This window comes from Achroia grisella, unplaced genomic scaffold (genome assembly GCF_030625045.1).
Source record: "Achroia grisella isolate CSIRO2021 unplaced genomic scaffold, CSIRO_AGI_Agris_v1 utg515, whole genome shotgun sequence".
Classification (NCBI taxonomy): Eukaryota; Metazoa; Arthropoda; class Insecta; order Lepidoptera; family Pyralidae; genus Achroia; species Achroia grisella.
Window position 1 is genome coordinate 411,642 of NW_026712908.1, and position 18,132 is coordinate 429,773.

Consider the following 18,132-nt stretch of genomic DNA (forward strand, 5'->3'; position numbering starts at 1 on the left):
CTAATTTTGTAAAATATAAATTATTATATAATATTTTATTTTATTAGGTGTTATTGTGCGGAATTCGATTAAATTACCTAATGTATTTTTGTAGCGGAATTAAACAATGTAATATAATAATAAATGCTTTATGTAATATAAATATTTATAACTTACACAAAATAATTTACTTTTACTTAAATATATAGTACCTACCCTTTGATTTCATCGTTATAGGTTTACACCCCCTGAAACATGCAGTGCTGTTGGCAGAATAACTATACATCGTCAAACTATGAACAATGACCATTATAATGGATAGAAAATGACCTTTATTATAAAGTTTTATTATTACAATATTTCATGTTTTTATCAAGATATGGATTAATGGGCTTCAAATTTGATATCAGTATTGTTTCGATTAATAATTTCTAATAATTATATAAAATAAATAACCGACATTCCTCATATTTCTGCCATTATTATTTATTATTATAATAATGGTTCATAGCTTTATGACAATATTATAACACATTTACAAATATTATGTGCTTTTTGTTAATATTTAAATTTTATATTGCATATTAATGCTTAAAACATAATAATTTAAAAAGAACTGGCAGAAGATATTATTGCCGAGTGGGCCATTTAGATTTTAATTTATTTTCCATATATTATAATACAATAGTTTACTCGACTGATAGACTTTAGGTAACTAATGTAATAAAGACTAAAGAAACTTATTGTAAATTTAGTAATGACATATTGTAATCTAAATTATGTATATTAAATATTGTAATGGGTAAAAACTGTAATTGGTACAGTTTATGCAGTAAATAATATAAATGACGTAGTGGAGTAACTTGATACAGTCATGCTCGCCATAAAGTTTAAACTTGTGGCGGCGTGGTGGGCCGGGTCGATGTGCTCCCTCTAATATGGTTGAGTGCAATGATGGCTGGCTCATCCGCGAGTGCTGTTTGTGGGGACAGGTCTGTTCAGGTTGTGAACATTGATTAGATTTTTTGGTTTTTGCAATAGCATATGCTGGTGGTCACATTATTCTCCCAAATTTGAATTTAAATGAATCTGTATTATTGTAAAAATGTATAACATTTATTTAAAAAAAAATACTCGCTGAGTGTCTTGTTAGTTTTTCTCATCTCGAAATCATTCCGAACTGACGCTAGATTTGACATATCATAAGAGTCTGTAATAGACCTACATGAATAAAGATATTTTGAATTTTTGATTTCTTGTTAATCTAACGGTCACCTACCGGCATTCGACTAGCGGCCATTATATGCACTGAAATACTGGAATATATATTTGGCTAGTAATAAAGTGAACATTCTTTTAAAAATATTAATATACATCCGCTGTCTTTTGTTACAATTATAAATACATATTTATTACACGCGCTATAAAACAATTCTGGAAAATTAGTCCGAGATAAAGATACTGTCTGTGTTAATTGTTGCACAAATATTCGGCAAGATACAGTTTCCATTTTCCTGCCCTCCGGACGTCTTTTTCTACTTGGGGCCGATTTGCACATTGTTTTCTAACAGTGTTCTGGATTGATTATAGGTCATTACCATTATTTTATGGTTATTTGTATGGTCAGAGTATATACAAATTTGTGCATTCCGCATGTTACGTTACCGCGTGTAGGAACGAACACGAACTTAGTTTTTAAAGCTTTTTTATATTTTTGTATGTATAAATAGAGACAAAACGAGTTATATAGAGAATGTGAAAAAAAAATAAGCAAAATATAATGGGGCAATCTCAATCTCAATGTCGTCTACATAACAATCAAAATTACGTATACGTTTTTGATTCTTTTTTTTTTTTCTGTGAGAAAGTTCATACGACATTAATTTTATGCGTCAAGGTTATAATTTTACATTATGTAATGATATCGAATTACTAGTTTAGACATTGTGCCGTATTCAATGATCTCGTTTTATTTGCTGTATATAAAAGGATACTTGTACACAATTAGTCTATCAGTTGTTGTCTGTTCTTTAAAGTGTAAACGTAATATAAAAATAAAAAGAAAATGTATGCTAAGGTACTACTAAAATTAGATTATATATTATATTAATATTCAGGAAATTTGTTAATCTATTGTTTAATTCGATTAATTAATCCAGTTATGCGTAACAGCTGAAGCTTGGTATCTAAGATATAATTACTACTGCGCTAAATGTCATTTACACTAATGAACATAGACTATAATTTTTTTTTGTCTAAGATTTAATTGTACTTTTAAACGTTTTATATTTATTTATTAATTTAGATATCCAAATTAAAAGATGTTCTAATTCCATTTAATAATTTTAGGTTCTTCTAGTCGCTGCTATCTTTGGCTATGCCGCAGCAAGACCACAAGACGGCTACGGTCACGGTCACGCTTACTCGTCACAGAGTATCGTACTGCACCAGCCTCAAAGTCATGACTCACACCACAGTGTACCTGTACATCATGTAGTGAAGCCGGTTGTACACGTTCAACAACCCATCCACCACCAAGAATCTCCTAAACATGACGATCATGAGGAACACCACGTTGATTACTATGTAAGATATTATTTCTTTCTCAAATATAAATAATATGCTATAATATAGTCATTTATTTTTCTACAATTTATTTATTCCACAGATGACGGTTATCCAATTATAACCGTTATCTGTGGACAAGAATAGCAGTGAATATAGTTATACCTACAGTAGCTTCCATATCAGATTGCCAAATGCTACCATATTAAATAAATATATAAATTAATATGATGACAAACATGCTGACAGCCTACTCGATAGAGCAGTCTGTTCAAACTGTGCTTGATAAGTTGTCTTAAATGTCTGAAAAGTCTTTTGTTGACCGCACACATTATTCACTGTAGACTTTCTGTAGACTAAGAAAACCTATTCTCTCTACTCGGCTCATAATTCTTGCCTTTTAGTTTTTCATATTTCCTTAATCCTTACATACCGGTTTTGGAAATGCTAAAAAAGTACATGTTCTATGGCTAATTGAATGATTACAGGCTATCCCCAAATACACATATGAATACAAGATCGAGGACCCCCACACCGGCGACAACAAGTACCAGCACGAGACCCGTGACGGTGACGTCGTCAAGGGTGTGTACAGTCTGCACGAAGCCGACGGCACCATCAGGATCGTCGAGTACACAGCTGACAAACACAATGGGTAAAATTTAAATAAATAATATCTGAATAATTCTAAGTATCACTACTCAACTACAAAAATACTTTAACAAAATAAATTTTAATTTCAGATTCAACGCCGTTGTAAAGCGAGAGGGTCATGCCAAACACATCGTACCAGAACATCATTAAAACTGTGATAACGTTATACTTTAAGATTAATTTTATAATTGTTCGTTAATTGTTAATAAATGTATTATACCTAAATAATTATTTTATTATTTCATAACAAGTATGTTGGTTGATACACTGGAATTAAGTAAATAACTCACCTTTTTTAACATAAAACCGATTTCAAAGAATTTTTATCGTCAAAGTGATGTAATATTTAATATAACGTTGTACTAGTACATATATTTTAAGTAGTAGAAATAGTTTAGTTAAATTATTACTAAACAATATTTACTACAATCTATGGCTTGTTTTTTTTTATTTAGTTAATTTTATTTTGTTTAATATAAGTTGTGACTTTTACACAGCTTAGATTACATAATCTAGTAAATACTAAAAACTGATCTGTATATTTGATTCTACGTTCCAGTAGATAAAAAAGTAAATATTGGGTAATTTTAATTTCAACAGTCAATAAACATTATTATTACAAAATCGCTGTCACTGTCTGTCCTCTACATATACTTAAATCTTTACAACTACGTAACGGATTTTGAAGCAGTTTCTTTAAGAGATAGAGTGATTTAAGAAGAAGGTTTATATGTATAATATATGTATATACGTGCGATGCCGGGGTGGGTAGCTAGTATTTTCATAAATGAAACACACACATACAGACACAGTATTTTTGCTAATAAAAAAGTGATTAAAACTTCATCATAATTTCAAATATTTAGGGTATAATGAATATTTTATATTAAACTATTTATTTGTTAATTTGATTAACAAAGAAAAAAGAGTGGATAATACGATATTGGATTATTCTGAAATAGTAGAGCCTGCGACACTATCTCTTATTTTATTATAAAACTCATTGTTACAATAGTAGGTGACGTATTGAAATTGTCGGTGATCTCTTGATTTAGCGCACCGTGTTGCTTTCTGTCGGTTGCAGGGTGGATTTTTAGCAGAATACTAAAATTTGTATTTATGAGTATGGTTATTTGAATTGAATTGCAATGTATGTTATGTGTGTATTTACAAAACAAATTAAATTTATTTATTTATCCAGTTGTTTAGTATCCATAACACAGGCTCTGATTGGGACTAAATGACCCAGTGTAGATTTTTCATGTTTATTATTATTTCATCTCTATCAAGAAAGCTCCATCCAACAACCACCTATTTATCTATAATCCTCCTATTTATTTATAATCCTAATTGCTCCAAATATTTTATGTGAAAGCCTAAGACACAATCAGACAGTCTGTAATTATATATTATTCTCAAACTACGATGAAATTGCAGATCAATGGACAAAAACAGATAAGATAGCTACCTGCGAGTGAAACTTCCATCAAAAGCGGTCCAGCCCTTAAGAGATTAACAAGAATATACAGACAGATACATATTGTAAAATTATTTTTTTATATTTTATTTGTATAGATGACGAAATAAAAATGGATACATTGAAAACTGCATACATTTTGTTTTTCTGTTATATTCTAAGATATCGTGCAATACTGTAGAGTATATTGTAAAGAAATATGAGACCTTAAATTCCATTTTTATGACAAAGATGTGATGAAAATTTGTGATGACCTCATTGGTCGATCAATTTAGCTATAAAGGTTGCGGGTACGATTCCTCGCACGGTACAAACATTTGTATTCTTGAGTATTGGTCTGGTTTTTTATTTGTATGTATTACAAAAAAAAACAATGTATTTAAGTATTTCCATCAGCTTCCTACTACTCATAATATACGCTCAGCTTGGGGTAAAATAGAGTAGTTACTATTATTATTACAACTTTACCAGTAATATTTATGTGTAAAATTTTTTAAGAACCGATTTTATTTCATAGAATATATTTTAAGTATCTTTTATATAATATATATATTTCCTAGACAAAAAGCAATAATAGATAGTATGTAATAACAACCTGTTGTTCTTATTACATTCTACTAATTAACTCATTCAAATCTTAAATTGCAATTTGATTTGGTAACATTGTCTAAAAGTTGTTCTCAAGTTCTATTCAATAGTTTATCCATTACATTATTATTTTTAAGCGAAACAGAATTATAATTCGATATATTTAGAAAATATTTTGGCATATTGAATAAAATTAATGAATCTTCAATATTGAATAAGTACAAGTACAATTTGGATGGATGATCGATCTCCACCATGCGTTTTTACTGATACTTTACTAAAATCACATGTATACAAAATCGTAAAACCATAGTAAAAAATGTAGATGAATTAGCAATCATCATAATGTTCTGGCCTTATATCATTCTCATCGTAGTCTTCATCTTTAAGTCTACGCCGGAAGAATCTGAAACCTGTTCTAAAACCGAATTGTCCAAAACTGCCTCCAGCTCAACGAATCCGCTGGATTCGTTGAGCTGGAGGTAGTTTGTGGGGAAATGGGATGGTAAAAGATAGCTGTACGCATCATGTTATTCGACATTTTTCAGAACAAAATACATACACGATTAGTAGTCATATCATAAATTGTATTCAAAATAGCTCAAAATTGTGTTTTTGTTGTTTATTGAAAATTCAAAGTCATAGTGATATGTGTATAAAAGTTGGTATTGGTATGGAAAAATTTCAATTTGACTTATGCAAAATTTTGTAATCAAATTGCACAGCAACTTACTACTTTCAAGAAGAAAGGTGGGCGTAACTATAATAAAATGTAATAACGCACTTGAGTCAAGGTCGCGTACGCTTTCATGTCACCCAAATTTTGAGAACTTGTTATGCTTTTTTTAAACCGGACGAAATTTTAAAATAGAAATTCTTATACTGTCTCTTAGGCTGTATAAAAGGAATACCAATTAGCTCTTAGTTATCAGTTGGTTTTTACGCTTTGAAGTGTAAACAAGAAATTAAACATGCAAGCCAAGGTACTTTAAATTGAAATATTATATATTACTGAATTTATAAGTATCCAAATTAAATTTTCTTTACATTATTAGTAAAAGAAAATTGTATAATTTAAATTTTATATGTGACCGAAGATACAACAAATCATATCTTTATATTTAAAAGATATTTCGATGCTTTTAATGTCTGACAATGAAAAGCACTAATTCAGAATGATAACATTACATTTCATATTAACATATATTCAAATAAAATCAAATTTATTTTTCGATAAGCATAGGTCTACATGAGTTGTGATTGATAATGTAATCAAATAAGATATAATGTCCCATTATGTTTTCACTCATTAGGAGTGCAAAATTTTAAATTATTTAAAAATTAATTCATTATTCAAATAATTTATAAATATTTTACACATACATTATCATATTATTTTTTAACAGTTCGTAATCATTGCTGCTATCCTCGCTGTGGTTGCTGCAAGACCACAGGAGGGCCACGGTCACGGTCATGCTTATTCATCACAAAGCATCGTGTTACATCAAAGTGGTCACATTCAACACGCACCTGTGCAGCATGAAGCCAAGCCCGTCGTGCTGGTTCATCAGCCTGTCCAACATTATGAGTCTCCCAAGCACGAGGAAAAACATGAAGAACATCACGTAGACTACTATGTAAGTAAAATTTAAGAAAACTACCTTAAGACAATATTAGTAGATATAAAATTAAAAAATGTTTCAGTATTAAAAGAACAAAAAGTATTTTAAGGAGTCAGTACTCTCAATAGCTGATTTTTTAAAAGTAGAAACTTAATTAAAATCACAAAGTTTAGGTGTTCAACTCTAATAGTATTATTTTATATTTATATATATTATATTATTTGTTTAAGGCTATACCCAAATACGCATACGAATACAAAATCGAGGACCCCCACACCGGCGACAACAAGTACCAGCACGAGACCCGTGACGGTGACGTCGTCAAGGGTGTGTACAGTCTGCACGAAGCCGACGGCACCATCAGGATCGTCGAGTACACGGCCGACAAACACAATGGGTAAGACATTATTCTCCTTTATAGCTATAGCTTATTATGCTTGAATATTGTATTGGTATGTCTAAGGTTAATAGTTTCTCTGTTAATCCAATTTCGTATAATTCGTGAAAGTATAAAAATGTAGTAAATAGAAGGATATTACCCAAATACTTAAGTGTTACAATACCTACAAATAACGCAAGTAGTCTAGGCTGGTATATATACTTCAAATTTCAATATTTTCCATACATTATATGATCATCATATCTGTTTTTTATATCATAAAGTCGAGTCGCGAGTCCTTCTACATGAATAGTGATAAAATATGGTTATCATTAGATTTTTTTTAATCCTTTAACGGTTTAGGTATGTTTAAGTAACAAACTTGCAAACATTTAGGAAAAAATCCTTCTGTCTATTCATATAATTTCAAAGATTAAATTCTATCGTTAAGATTTAATTGTAAGATCTACATTATCTCAGATATCCCTTACATATTTGTCCGGAAGATGTTTATACCCGTTTGATAATCTGTGTACTATTTTTTTTGACAGTTTCAACGCCGTCGTGAAACGCGAAGGTCACGCCAAACACATTGTACCTGAGCATCATCATTGAACCCGATCCTTGTCTATAAAAACAGTCATTAATTAAATTTTGTTACATTTTTTATTGTTGTAAATATAGAAATTAATAAATAAGAAAATATAAAATATTTTTCATTATTAAGTTTCTACTGGGCACATTTATCCCTATAAAAAAAGAATATCCTTGAACGGATGCCCACGTTTTAATAATAATAGTAACACTGGTCAATTCATACAGCGTTATCTAATCTTAAGCTAACCAGAGTTTGTGAGTACGAGACAACTCATAGAATATGTTAAATACTTTTTATTTACTTTTTGTACATATTAAAGAAACCGCCAGAGCGATACAAAAAACTATACTTACTCGTATGTTTCATGCTTGCATTGTAAGACCATCGGAAACAAATATTAAAAATTCCAAGTCTCTTTTCTATTGGTTGGATTCTATTGGTTTGTTTTCATTGGGCGGTTGGATGTTGCGTTATACAACAGTCTTTAAAATCTATCAATTAATCTTTAAAAATCTTGTATAATAAAACATAATAAATAAAAGTGATCTTAATCAAGTGAAAGAATGTATCTTATCTATACAGCACTGAATAATCGTAAAATATAATGATTTTCCAGTCTAATAATTATGAAAATTATGATGTGATTTTAAATGACGGATACCGTGTATAAGATTAAGTGAGATCTAAAAACAATGCGCTATCGTATTAGAAACGTAGTTTTTGCATACTACTTTTTTTTTTATTCCTCTATTTTCTTTAATTTATTCTAATTGCACTTGTATATTCAGTTATAAATCCTAGTTTAATTACATATATCTATAATTTTAAACTTAATAAAAATGGCGTGACATGTGAAATAATAGTAAAAATATTAATATTAACCATAACGTATATTTGTCATAATCATAGGCATGAGAGAATGACAGTAGTCGATATAACAATAATCTCAGTCTAATGATGATGGTGTTGGTGATGATGATGTGGCACTAAGTGATGGGTTCCGTATTTGACGGTAGCGTGGAATCTGAAAAACAGAAAAATATATTATATATTTTTAGAGATGATATTGTTAACGAAATGTCATCTAAACGATATTCGTTATTATTAAATTTTAGGCTCTCTGTGACAAATCATATAGGTTTTTCATAGAGTATCAATAACATACTGTGTGAAATATGGATATAAATACAATCATTGTATTACTTTTTAAAGTAGCACTTTAAAGAGTAGCAAGACAGTGAAATTGCTATGCATATAATATTATGGTTATAATAATGTTATAATCCGCAGGTATGGCAAAATGTTACCAGCGTACCAGTGAAGTAGTAGAAAACACGTTACAAAAACCCTGTAATAATAATGATAACCTGCAACAATTCACTCAACACATAAACTAAGGAGAGCCTACAGAATGGCTACAAGAATGCACATATTTTTTTTATAATTACATACATAATATACATAAGAAATATCCAGATCAAAAGAACCATTACATTGACTAACATAAATGCTTGTAAAGTGCAAGGAAACGAACCCGCAACCATCAGAAATTAGGCAATTCGTTAGATCTCCAAGACCGTATAAAAGTGTACAAAATTTATTGGCTATAATAGGTTTAACATTATTCATTTAGTAGGCTTAAGAATATTCTTTTCTTATGGGTACTTGTATTCTGCATAAGATCAGTAATGTTATATGGTACCCAGTACACTCACCCACTGTGATGATCACCGTGATAGTGCACTGTACGTTCAGAACCATCAGGCTGCTTCAGTGAGTAGTAACCAGACACGTGGTCGCCGTCGCGACTCTCGTGCTGGCTTTTGTGGTCACCAGTATGAGGGTCTGACACTTTGTATTCGAAGTCGTATTTAGGATGAGCCTGAGGAAATATAATAGGAAGTATTTTTAAACAGATTCAGATAGAAATAGAGAGAAGGATACGCTTTGTTTACACTACAAATAAAAAGTAAGAACTATTAATAATGTACAATATTTATTGAATTGAGGGTAATGAGATGGTGGTTATGTTCTAGTACGTGCTTTTTTTTGGTTGAAAGTTTGAAGTTGGCCGTATTCTTGTTCATAATAGTATTTTCAGGCAGGGATGAGTCAAAGGAACCTATTCTCAAATGATTGTTATTAAAATTAATGTGCTATTACCTACATATATTGCAAAATAATATTTCTATGTAAGTAGGTAGGATAATTAGACAGTTTGATTAGTAATTTTATAATTGTGGGGATTGGTCTGTTCAAGTTGCGAACACTGATTAGAATTTTTGTTATTGTTTTTTTTTTCAATAGCATATACTGGTGGTCACTCTATTCTCCCAAATTTGAAATGAATTATTGTAAACAAGTACAACATAAAAAAAATACGACCTGAATTTCTTGTCAGTTCTTCACTTCTCGAAATCATTCCGAACTGACGGTAGATTTGACATATCATAAGAGTCTGTAATAGACCTATATGAATAAAGATATATTGAATTTTGAATTTTTTTTAAATTTTGCGTTGGAAAAATTGTAAATTTCTACTAATGCTTATGGCCGCTGCTGGCCTTTACGCTTCACCGGACGTTAGGGGGAGATGGTATTCCGAACTCGCAGAAAGAAGGATCGGCTGAAGGCCAACTCCTACGATACGATTTTAGTTTGAGGGCACCGCTAAGGGTTCGAACCTCGGCTCAGGCCGTAATTTCGATCCCTGTTTTTGAATTTGACGAGGAATCGATCGGAGAGGAATGATGGCATTGTTTCATTTTTAATTTAAACTACAATTAAAAAATAAGCCTTGGATACTTACGTGATAGTCATGGTGTCCATGATCATGGTGGTGACCTTGACCATGATGGTGTCCGCTATGATGTGAGATATGTTGCGAAGAGTATGCATGTTCATGCCCGTGATTCTGCGCTCCTATACCACTATGATGTCCATTTGCTTCCCCTTGACCAAACCCGTTCCCACCACGATGGTGTCCGCCATGAAGTGATATATATTGAGATGAGTATGCATGTCCATGACCATGATGACCGTGGTTATATCCATTATTAGACCCGAATTGGGCCGCAGTTGCCGCTAATAGTGTTGAAAATAACAGCGTCTGAAAAAAATATTACATATGTTTGTATATTATTTTATGTCACATACAATACACAAATAAGTTATAGTAATTATAATTCTTATTAATACCATAAATGACTTTTAAAAGAGATCTATTGTTATGTGTCCTATTGAGAAACCTTAATAGTATAGTTAATTCATCAATAATCATTCTCGAAATTAAAATATTTAAATTATTCCTTTTTTAATAGTAATAGCAATTAGTAATAGCGCACTTCACTTGCATCCTATTTCCCATTGAAAATATGTAAAAATAATATTCTATGGTATACATTGATTTATTACGAACAGTAAAAATCCTAAATAACATATTTGAGGTGTAATGTGTTGTATTGCATATTATCAATTGTATATTTATATTTACCTTAAAATACATTTTTGTTGTAAATGTTTATGGTCCAAAGTGTGAAACAAAACTGATATAGAAATGGTAATATATTCGTTTTTTATAGTAACCAAGAAAATCAAGGGTAACTAATATTGATTTCACTTTATGTTATAGCTATTGGTAGTTAAAGACAATAAGATTTAAGCAATTTGGAACAATTTCGTAAAACAATTTGTTCGTTATGCTTAACTATGATTGTGTGTGATTCGGTTAAAATTTCAAGGTAAGATTCCAATCAAACATTTACTAGCGTTTTACTAATGCACTTTAAGCATATATAGAATATAGTATAGATTAATTTCATTTAAAATTAAATTATTAATTACACAAATATCTTTATTAAACATTATATGACCTATTGAGCAATAACTATATACGAATAAATATATTTTTGACTAAATAATTAAATGTGACATAGTCATCAATGGAAACTGCACTGTATAATATATATATAACTGTATAATCATAGAATTTGTACAGATACTTGAATACTAATGTTTATTTATAAACCATACTGATGCAAAGATTTTTTCATATCTCATAATAATTACTAGCAGTATCCTGCTAAGGTCAGGTTGTATTCCAAGCGGGTGGATTTACAGATTATGTCAATGTCAATGTTAAACGAATAAATCAATAGTTATTATTAAACTTTCGTTTTTAACATTAAAATGTATCTTAACCACCAGTCAGCTCGTGACCACGGCTAGTGCAACCAAGTAGAAACGTTGATAGAGGTAAATATCTATACCATAAAATTATATCTGATCCGATTAACTATATTAAAAAATCGATCAAATAGGTATTTTTTGAAGAGATAAAAAAACATTAAATCTTTCATATTTTATTATATTTGACATAGATTAGTACAAAGTAATATTAAGTAATATTAAAGCGTTTCTGTACACATGATGTAAAACGGTTGCATTATAACAAGATATATTTTTTATAGCAAAGGGCGCAATCGAGCTTTCGACAAACCTGAGTACCCGCAGCAACAGTGGAATTGCTTTTGAGTTACCGAGTTATCAAGGAGGAATAAGGCCTTTGCTTGAAGTTTTTATATAGGTATTGTGTCGGTTTGGAAAGGCAGAAAATTTCTCAAAATATACATAAAATTTTTGATAGTATAGTAGTAAAAAGTTTCGGGAAAAACTCACTATAAAAGATTACTGTTACTATTCATCCAATTATGAACAATAGATACTGTGATATATATTCACTACTCTTTTGTTTTATTTCTACAACATATGCTGTAGAAATTGTAAATTTCATAATATTTTTAATATTATGGTTTTTTGTACATTTATTAGCTTCGAGATTGATATTATAATATATTGGTTATATTGCTCTGTACTGTATATGTATATGTGTTATTAGTATCAACTAGATTACAGTAGATATTACATCAAATGTCACTTTACATCATTTTAATTTATTACGTAAGTACTATTTCTCTGGCAAAAATAGAACAGTTCTGATGACGATTTTAGCGCAGTAAGAAATTATTTTTATGAATGAAGAAACAAGTTATGCTGAATACTTTAATTTTTCTCGTATTTATATCTATGATATATACATATACATATACTATACATATTACTACTCCGAATTATACATTTGTAGTGTAACAATTTACAGTAACCTACTAAATAATTCAACTCTTTAAGATAGAAAAAATAGGTAAGAATGGTAGATAAATGTAATTAATCTGGTTAATTTTTATTTTTGTATCTTATTTAATATCAACATACGCGAAAACAGAATAAAATAATATACTTAGTTATCAGAGTGTTCCATTATGAATGTCTTAAAACATATAATTATAACTAACATAAATATTTATTACACTACATTTTCTTTTTCTTTTCTACTTTTTATATTTTTCGGGTATGTTCTTTGCTATCTATGTACACGTTCCTACTTCTCAAATTAAAGATTCTACATTTTCCTTAACTTAGCGTTGGAGAAATTTTATGCAGATATAATAATAATAACCATCTAGACCCAAGATAAGCAGAGCTTGTGTTATGGGTACTAGACAACTCATATAAATACTTGGATATATTATTTGTAAGTACGTATTTATATACGTCTACGTATATCAACACATCCAAACCGATACAAACAAACATACGAATATAATAAATTTATATTTATTTATATATAGAATTTATATTTATTTATAAATAGAACAAATTTATATTTATTAGCATAAATATAAGAATATAATAGGGGAAGTACTCCTTAAAAAATAAGTGATTTAATAATTTAGTAATGTTATGAAATAAACAGAAACTAAATACAACAACGATATAATTTTCGTGAATCCTGCACTATTGACATATTTCTACTCATATAAATATTGTAAAATTGTAATCTGTATTATAAGTACTGTATTTACAATATAGATTTAGTTTTATTATTATGGTTTTATAATTATGTTGAAAATATTAAATGAATACATATGCAAATAGAGTATTACAATTAGAACAATATTTAGATTGTAATATTTATTGTATATGTCTACTAATTTATGTTCAATGTATTTAAATTACATTAAGTAATAGTTGAATTTATTTTTATTATATTTGAGCCTTATTGAAAATAATAATGGTAACCTATTATCATAAAATTACAGCAAAAATTTAATGCAGATTCATTATTGTTGTTGTTGAGGATTTCTCTCAGACTATCAGTGGAAATTGAGATAAAGATATATACATAAAAACAACAAACTAAACAGAATAGACTTTATTGTGCATATAAAATAAGATCACAGAAAACAGCTATATAGCTTAAGTATTAATCAGTCAAGTAGTAATCGGTTTTTGCCGTTTAATGATGATGATGATGGACGGGTATAATATGGTGAGTGTCGTGCTTCACGGTGGCGTGGAAACTGGAAATAAAATAACTTTATTAGTTTATACTGTTTCCTACTACATTGATAATATAAATAGCGTAATTTGTGAATCAATCCAAAATAACCTTTCTTACTATGGACACGTATTAAGCTCAACTATTGTAAGTACTAAATAGAATTGATATTTTCTAGTTTACTGTATATCATATAAACTAATTTTCTACAAACCCATTTTGATTATTACAGTAGTTTTGTTACATTGTTTCTGATTAAGTAAATAATAGGCCAATGATAAAGAAGTTCATTATGCAAAATACGTTTAGAGACGTTATAAAGTTATAGGGTAATGAACAGTTTAATACGACATTACATTATCATGTGATACTCGTAACTACTCACGCATTGGAGGACTAAAATGTTATAAATAATTTTGTCAAAGTCGTTACTTTGTTGTATTCGATAATTAAAAAACATCCTGTTGTTAGGCCAGATTACTTAGTTTGCTCAGACTGCTTAGTTTGTTTAGAGCTATAATTAAATTTAAAGATAAAACTTCAATTTATGCTTACCCGCTGTGCTTATCGCTGGAATAGTGAACAGTCCTCTCAGAGCCATCGGGCTCATGGAGCGAGTAGTAACCGGTCACGTGATCACCGTCGCGGGATTCGTGCTGGCTCTTGTGGTCACCGGTATGAGGATCCGATACTTTGTATTCAAACTGGTATTTTGGATGAGCCTAATGAAAATAGATTTGATATTAAATATTTATGTGTACTTATTATAAAAAAACGTATTTTTATAAGCTTTTTAATATAATCCGTACAAGCATAAATTCTACCAAAAGCCTTAATGATGAGATACTTGTATGGCATTGTATGAAAGACTACGTTTGGTTTAATTCTATAGCATAAATGAAAATAAATATGTGATATAATATAAGTATCTATATAAATAAATGAAATATCGAGACAATCAAAAGCTGCGCAAAATAGATGTATTCACAAAATCTGTAAACCTACTCATAAACGTGTGGGATGTCTGTGTATTGATTGAATTTCCAAAACACATCAGTTTGGAAGTTCGTTCTGAGCACTTACATTAACTAGTCCCTAATTGTACAGTATACTCACATAGTAGTCAACGTGATGTCCATGACCATGACCGTGACTACCCTCATGTCCATGTACAGACACAACGTGCTCAGGACCATCGTGGCGAGAGATCTGTTGAGATGAGTAGGCGTGCCCGTGGCCGTGCTCACCATATTGAGCCGCCACTGTGGCGACTACGACAGCGAAGCAGATTATCTGAAATAAAATAATAAAATTATTCTTTCGCATAGGTGAACCTAAGAATATTTTGACTAGAATTTGGCGCAACTACAATGGCAGAATTTGTGGCTTTGTTCAGGTCTTCCTTCGTACTAGATACTGAACATAAAGGGCATATCAGGAAGTGGGATATGGTTTGGGATGGAGCTCCGCAGTCCCAAGCTTCTTAGGCAGCGATACCCCATGTCAACAAGTTGTGCCTGCAGCAAACCACCTGAGTACGCAGTTTGTAAATGGCTTTCCAATCACGCCAATGCACGCCCTTTCCCGGGGGCTGATGTATGGCTGGTCAATATATAATAATACAATACGCACCATGGATGTCTATTTATTAGTTACAAGTAAACGAATCTGAAGCAATATTTCTGTTGTAATAAAAATATGTATATTAGGGCAATAGTTTTCTTACATTTTGTTTCTATTTATTCTATTTATACATGGATATCATTAGTAAAACATCCAAAGAAGTAACATCACAAAATGTAATATTTTATAGTTGTTAATAGTAGCTCGTATTGGTCAATTGGTCCTTCAAAGGGAAATAGAAATTTCATAGAATTTTCTACTCAATAAAAGAAACAGAAAAAGGTTCCTAATGGAAGATTCAGGAAGTTACCCGCACTTTAATACTACAAGTAATTTATAAAGTTTAATCTTTTCCACTTTCGAATTTGGAATTCAATTTAAATTCGTATATTTATGATTATTAAAAGTTATATATACCTTGCTGAACATTTTTGTGGTTTCTTGTGCTGTTATCTAAACTTAGCAGCAAACTGATATAAGTTGATTGAAAAACACGACTTATATATCGATAACAAGGGTAGCGAAGGCAACGTAATGTACTCTAAATTATTGGCAATTAAGAATTACTCGCGATTGGTATGCAGTGTTTGTAATAATTTCGTAAAAGTTTACTCGTGGTGGCCGTATGACATTGCTAATACAAATTAATGGTAATAATAGTATAGGCATTTAGCCTATACCAACTTATTTTTTTAATAAGAAAACTGTACAGTAATGTGACATATATTATATTTTTTTAAGTATTTCACTAATTAGTTCGGAATATATTTACATAAATATATATAAACAATGGAATTGACATCAACAGAATTTAAGAACAAAATAAAATCATATTTCGAGTAACATCCTTTTTACAATGTGACGGAATATCTGAATTCCAATGTAAAATTATGACATTTTCCATTAAGTGACTTTTATTAGTTTTATAGATATGTTATATAGGTATTATTTAATTTATTATTTTGAATATTTAAAATTGTAATTGTGACATAATTATCTTAAAAATGTAATTACTATTGACGTGCTATTGTGTAACGAGATTTGTTACATTTGTGAATAAAATAATATGCAATATGAAAATATGAAATATTCGGAAACTGTCATAAATAATTTACATAATCAGTTACATAAGGACGACACGTTTGTATACAATACAACATCTCCAATTGAAAATACCAAAGTTTGAATATTTGAAGTGAAGATATTAAAGACTTTTAAAAGATATAGTTAATACAATAAAATAAAATTGAATTTGTCTCCTAAAATAATATTAATAATATTTTTTAATGCTGTGGTCGATATAGAAATATACATACATTATCAAGATAATTCCTCTAATCTGATGTAAGTGAGCTAAGTAGATGCCCTTTCAGCATATAATACAACATTAGTTTTTAACCATTTCTAAATCGTCCTACATTGTATAATGCTATTCTATGAATGTTGAATAAATTATCATCATCATTACGTAGTATAAAACAAAGTCGCTGTCGCCGTCTGTCCCTATGTATGCTTAAATCTTTAAAACTACGCAACGGATTTGAAGTGGTTTTTTTAATAGATAGAGTGATTCTAGAGGAAGGTTTATATCTATATAATACATGTACATCCGTGCGAAGCCGGGGCGAGTAGCTAGTTATTATATGAAACTGACTGTACATGACATATTTACACATCACTTTGATAGATTAATGTAAGATTGAGAGAAGCCAATTAGCGTCACGTATTTTGAAGTTAATTAGGCATAACTCCTCATACATTATTACAGTTGTTAGAACGAGGTCTATCGGTTGATTGAGGAAGGGTAGATTTGGTTCAAGATTGCTATAAATATACTTAATGGATTAAAGTACAGATTAATTACAAATTAAAATACCTTAAGACGGATATTTCATTTCAAATTAATAAAAATTAGAGACCCGGCTTTGCACTAGTCTATTATTGATTTTATCTTTGTTTAGACGGCCTCGACGATCTAGTGGTTTAGCGCACCGCTTTAATTTTGAAAGTCGCGAGTTCGATTCCTCGCACGATGCAAACATTTCTATTAATGAGTATAATTGTTTGTATCGGTTTGTTTTCTATGTATTATTACACAAAAGTATATCTAAATATTTATTATGTTACATGTCAGATTTTTCTATGTATATTGTATTGTTGTAATAAAAGACGTGTACTTAAGTAAAGGTTATTTATATATAATTACTTCTATCACTTGTACTAGACAAGCCCATCACATAAGCTCTGTTG

General features: G+C 30.0%; 3 protein-coding genes across 3 annotated transcripts; 2 read left to right on the forward strand and 1 right to left on the reverse strand.

Annotated features, from left to right (window-relative positions):
• Positions 1–2,044: 2,044 nt before the first annotated feature.
• On the forward strand, positions 2,045–3,348 carry LOC131847045 (larval cuticle protein A3A-like). The gene is made up of 4 exons (XM_059196486.1): positions 2,045–2,056; positions 2,329–2,565; positions 3,033–3,199; positions 3,288–3,348. The coding sequence occupies exons 1-4, from the start codon at positions 2,045–2,047 to the stop codon at positions 3,346–3,348; spliced, it is 477 nt and encodes a 158-aa protein (XP_059052469.1).
• Positions 3,349–6,228: 2,880 nt separating this feature from the next.
• On the forward strand, positions 6,229–7,879 carry LOC131847043 (cuticle protein 8-like). Its single transcript, XM_059196484.1, has 4 exons — positions 6,229–6,246; positions 6,670–6,900; positions 7,116–7,282; positions 7,816–7,879. Exons 1-4 carry the CDS (start codon positions 6,235–6,237, stop codon positions 7,877–7,879), a joined length of 474 nt encoding a protein of 157 aa, XP_059052467.1. The 5' UTR covers positions 6,229–6,234.
• A 934-nt stretch (positions 7,880–8,813) lies between these two features.
• Positions 8,814–16,345, reverse strand: LOC131846936 (histidine-rich glycoprotein-like). Its single transcript, XM_059196354.1, has 7 exons — positions 16,300–16,345; positions 15,376–15,552; positions 14,815–14,981; positions 14,221–14,281; positions 10,672–10,971; positions 9,578–9,744; positions 8,814–8,886 (listed from the first exon to the last, which is right to left on the reverse strand). Exons 1-7 carry the CDS (start codon positions 16,309–16,311, stop codon positions 8,814–8,816), a joined length of 957 nt encoding a protein of 318 aa, XP_059052337.1. The 5' UTR covers positions 16,312–16,345.
• Positions 16,346–18,132: the final 1,787 nt, after the last annotated feature.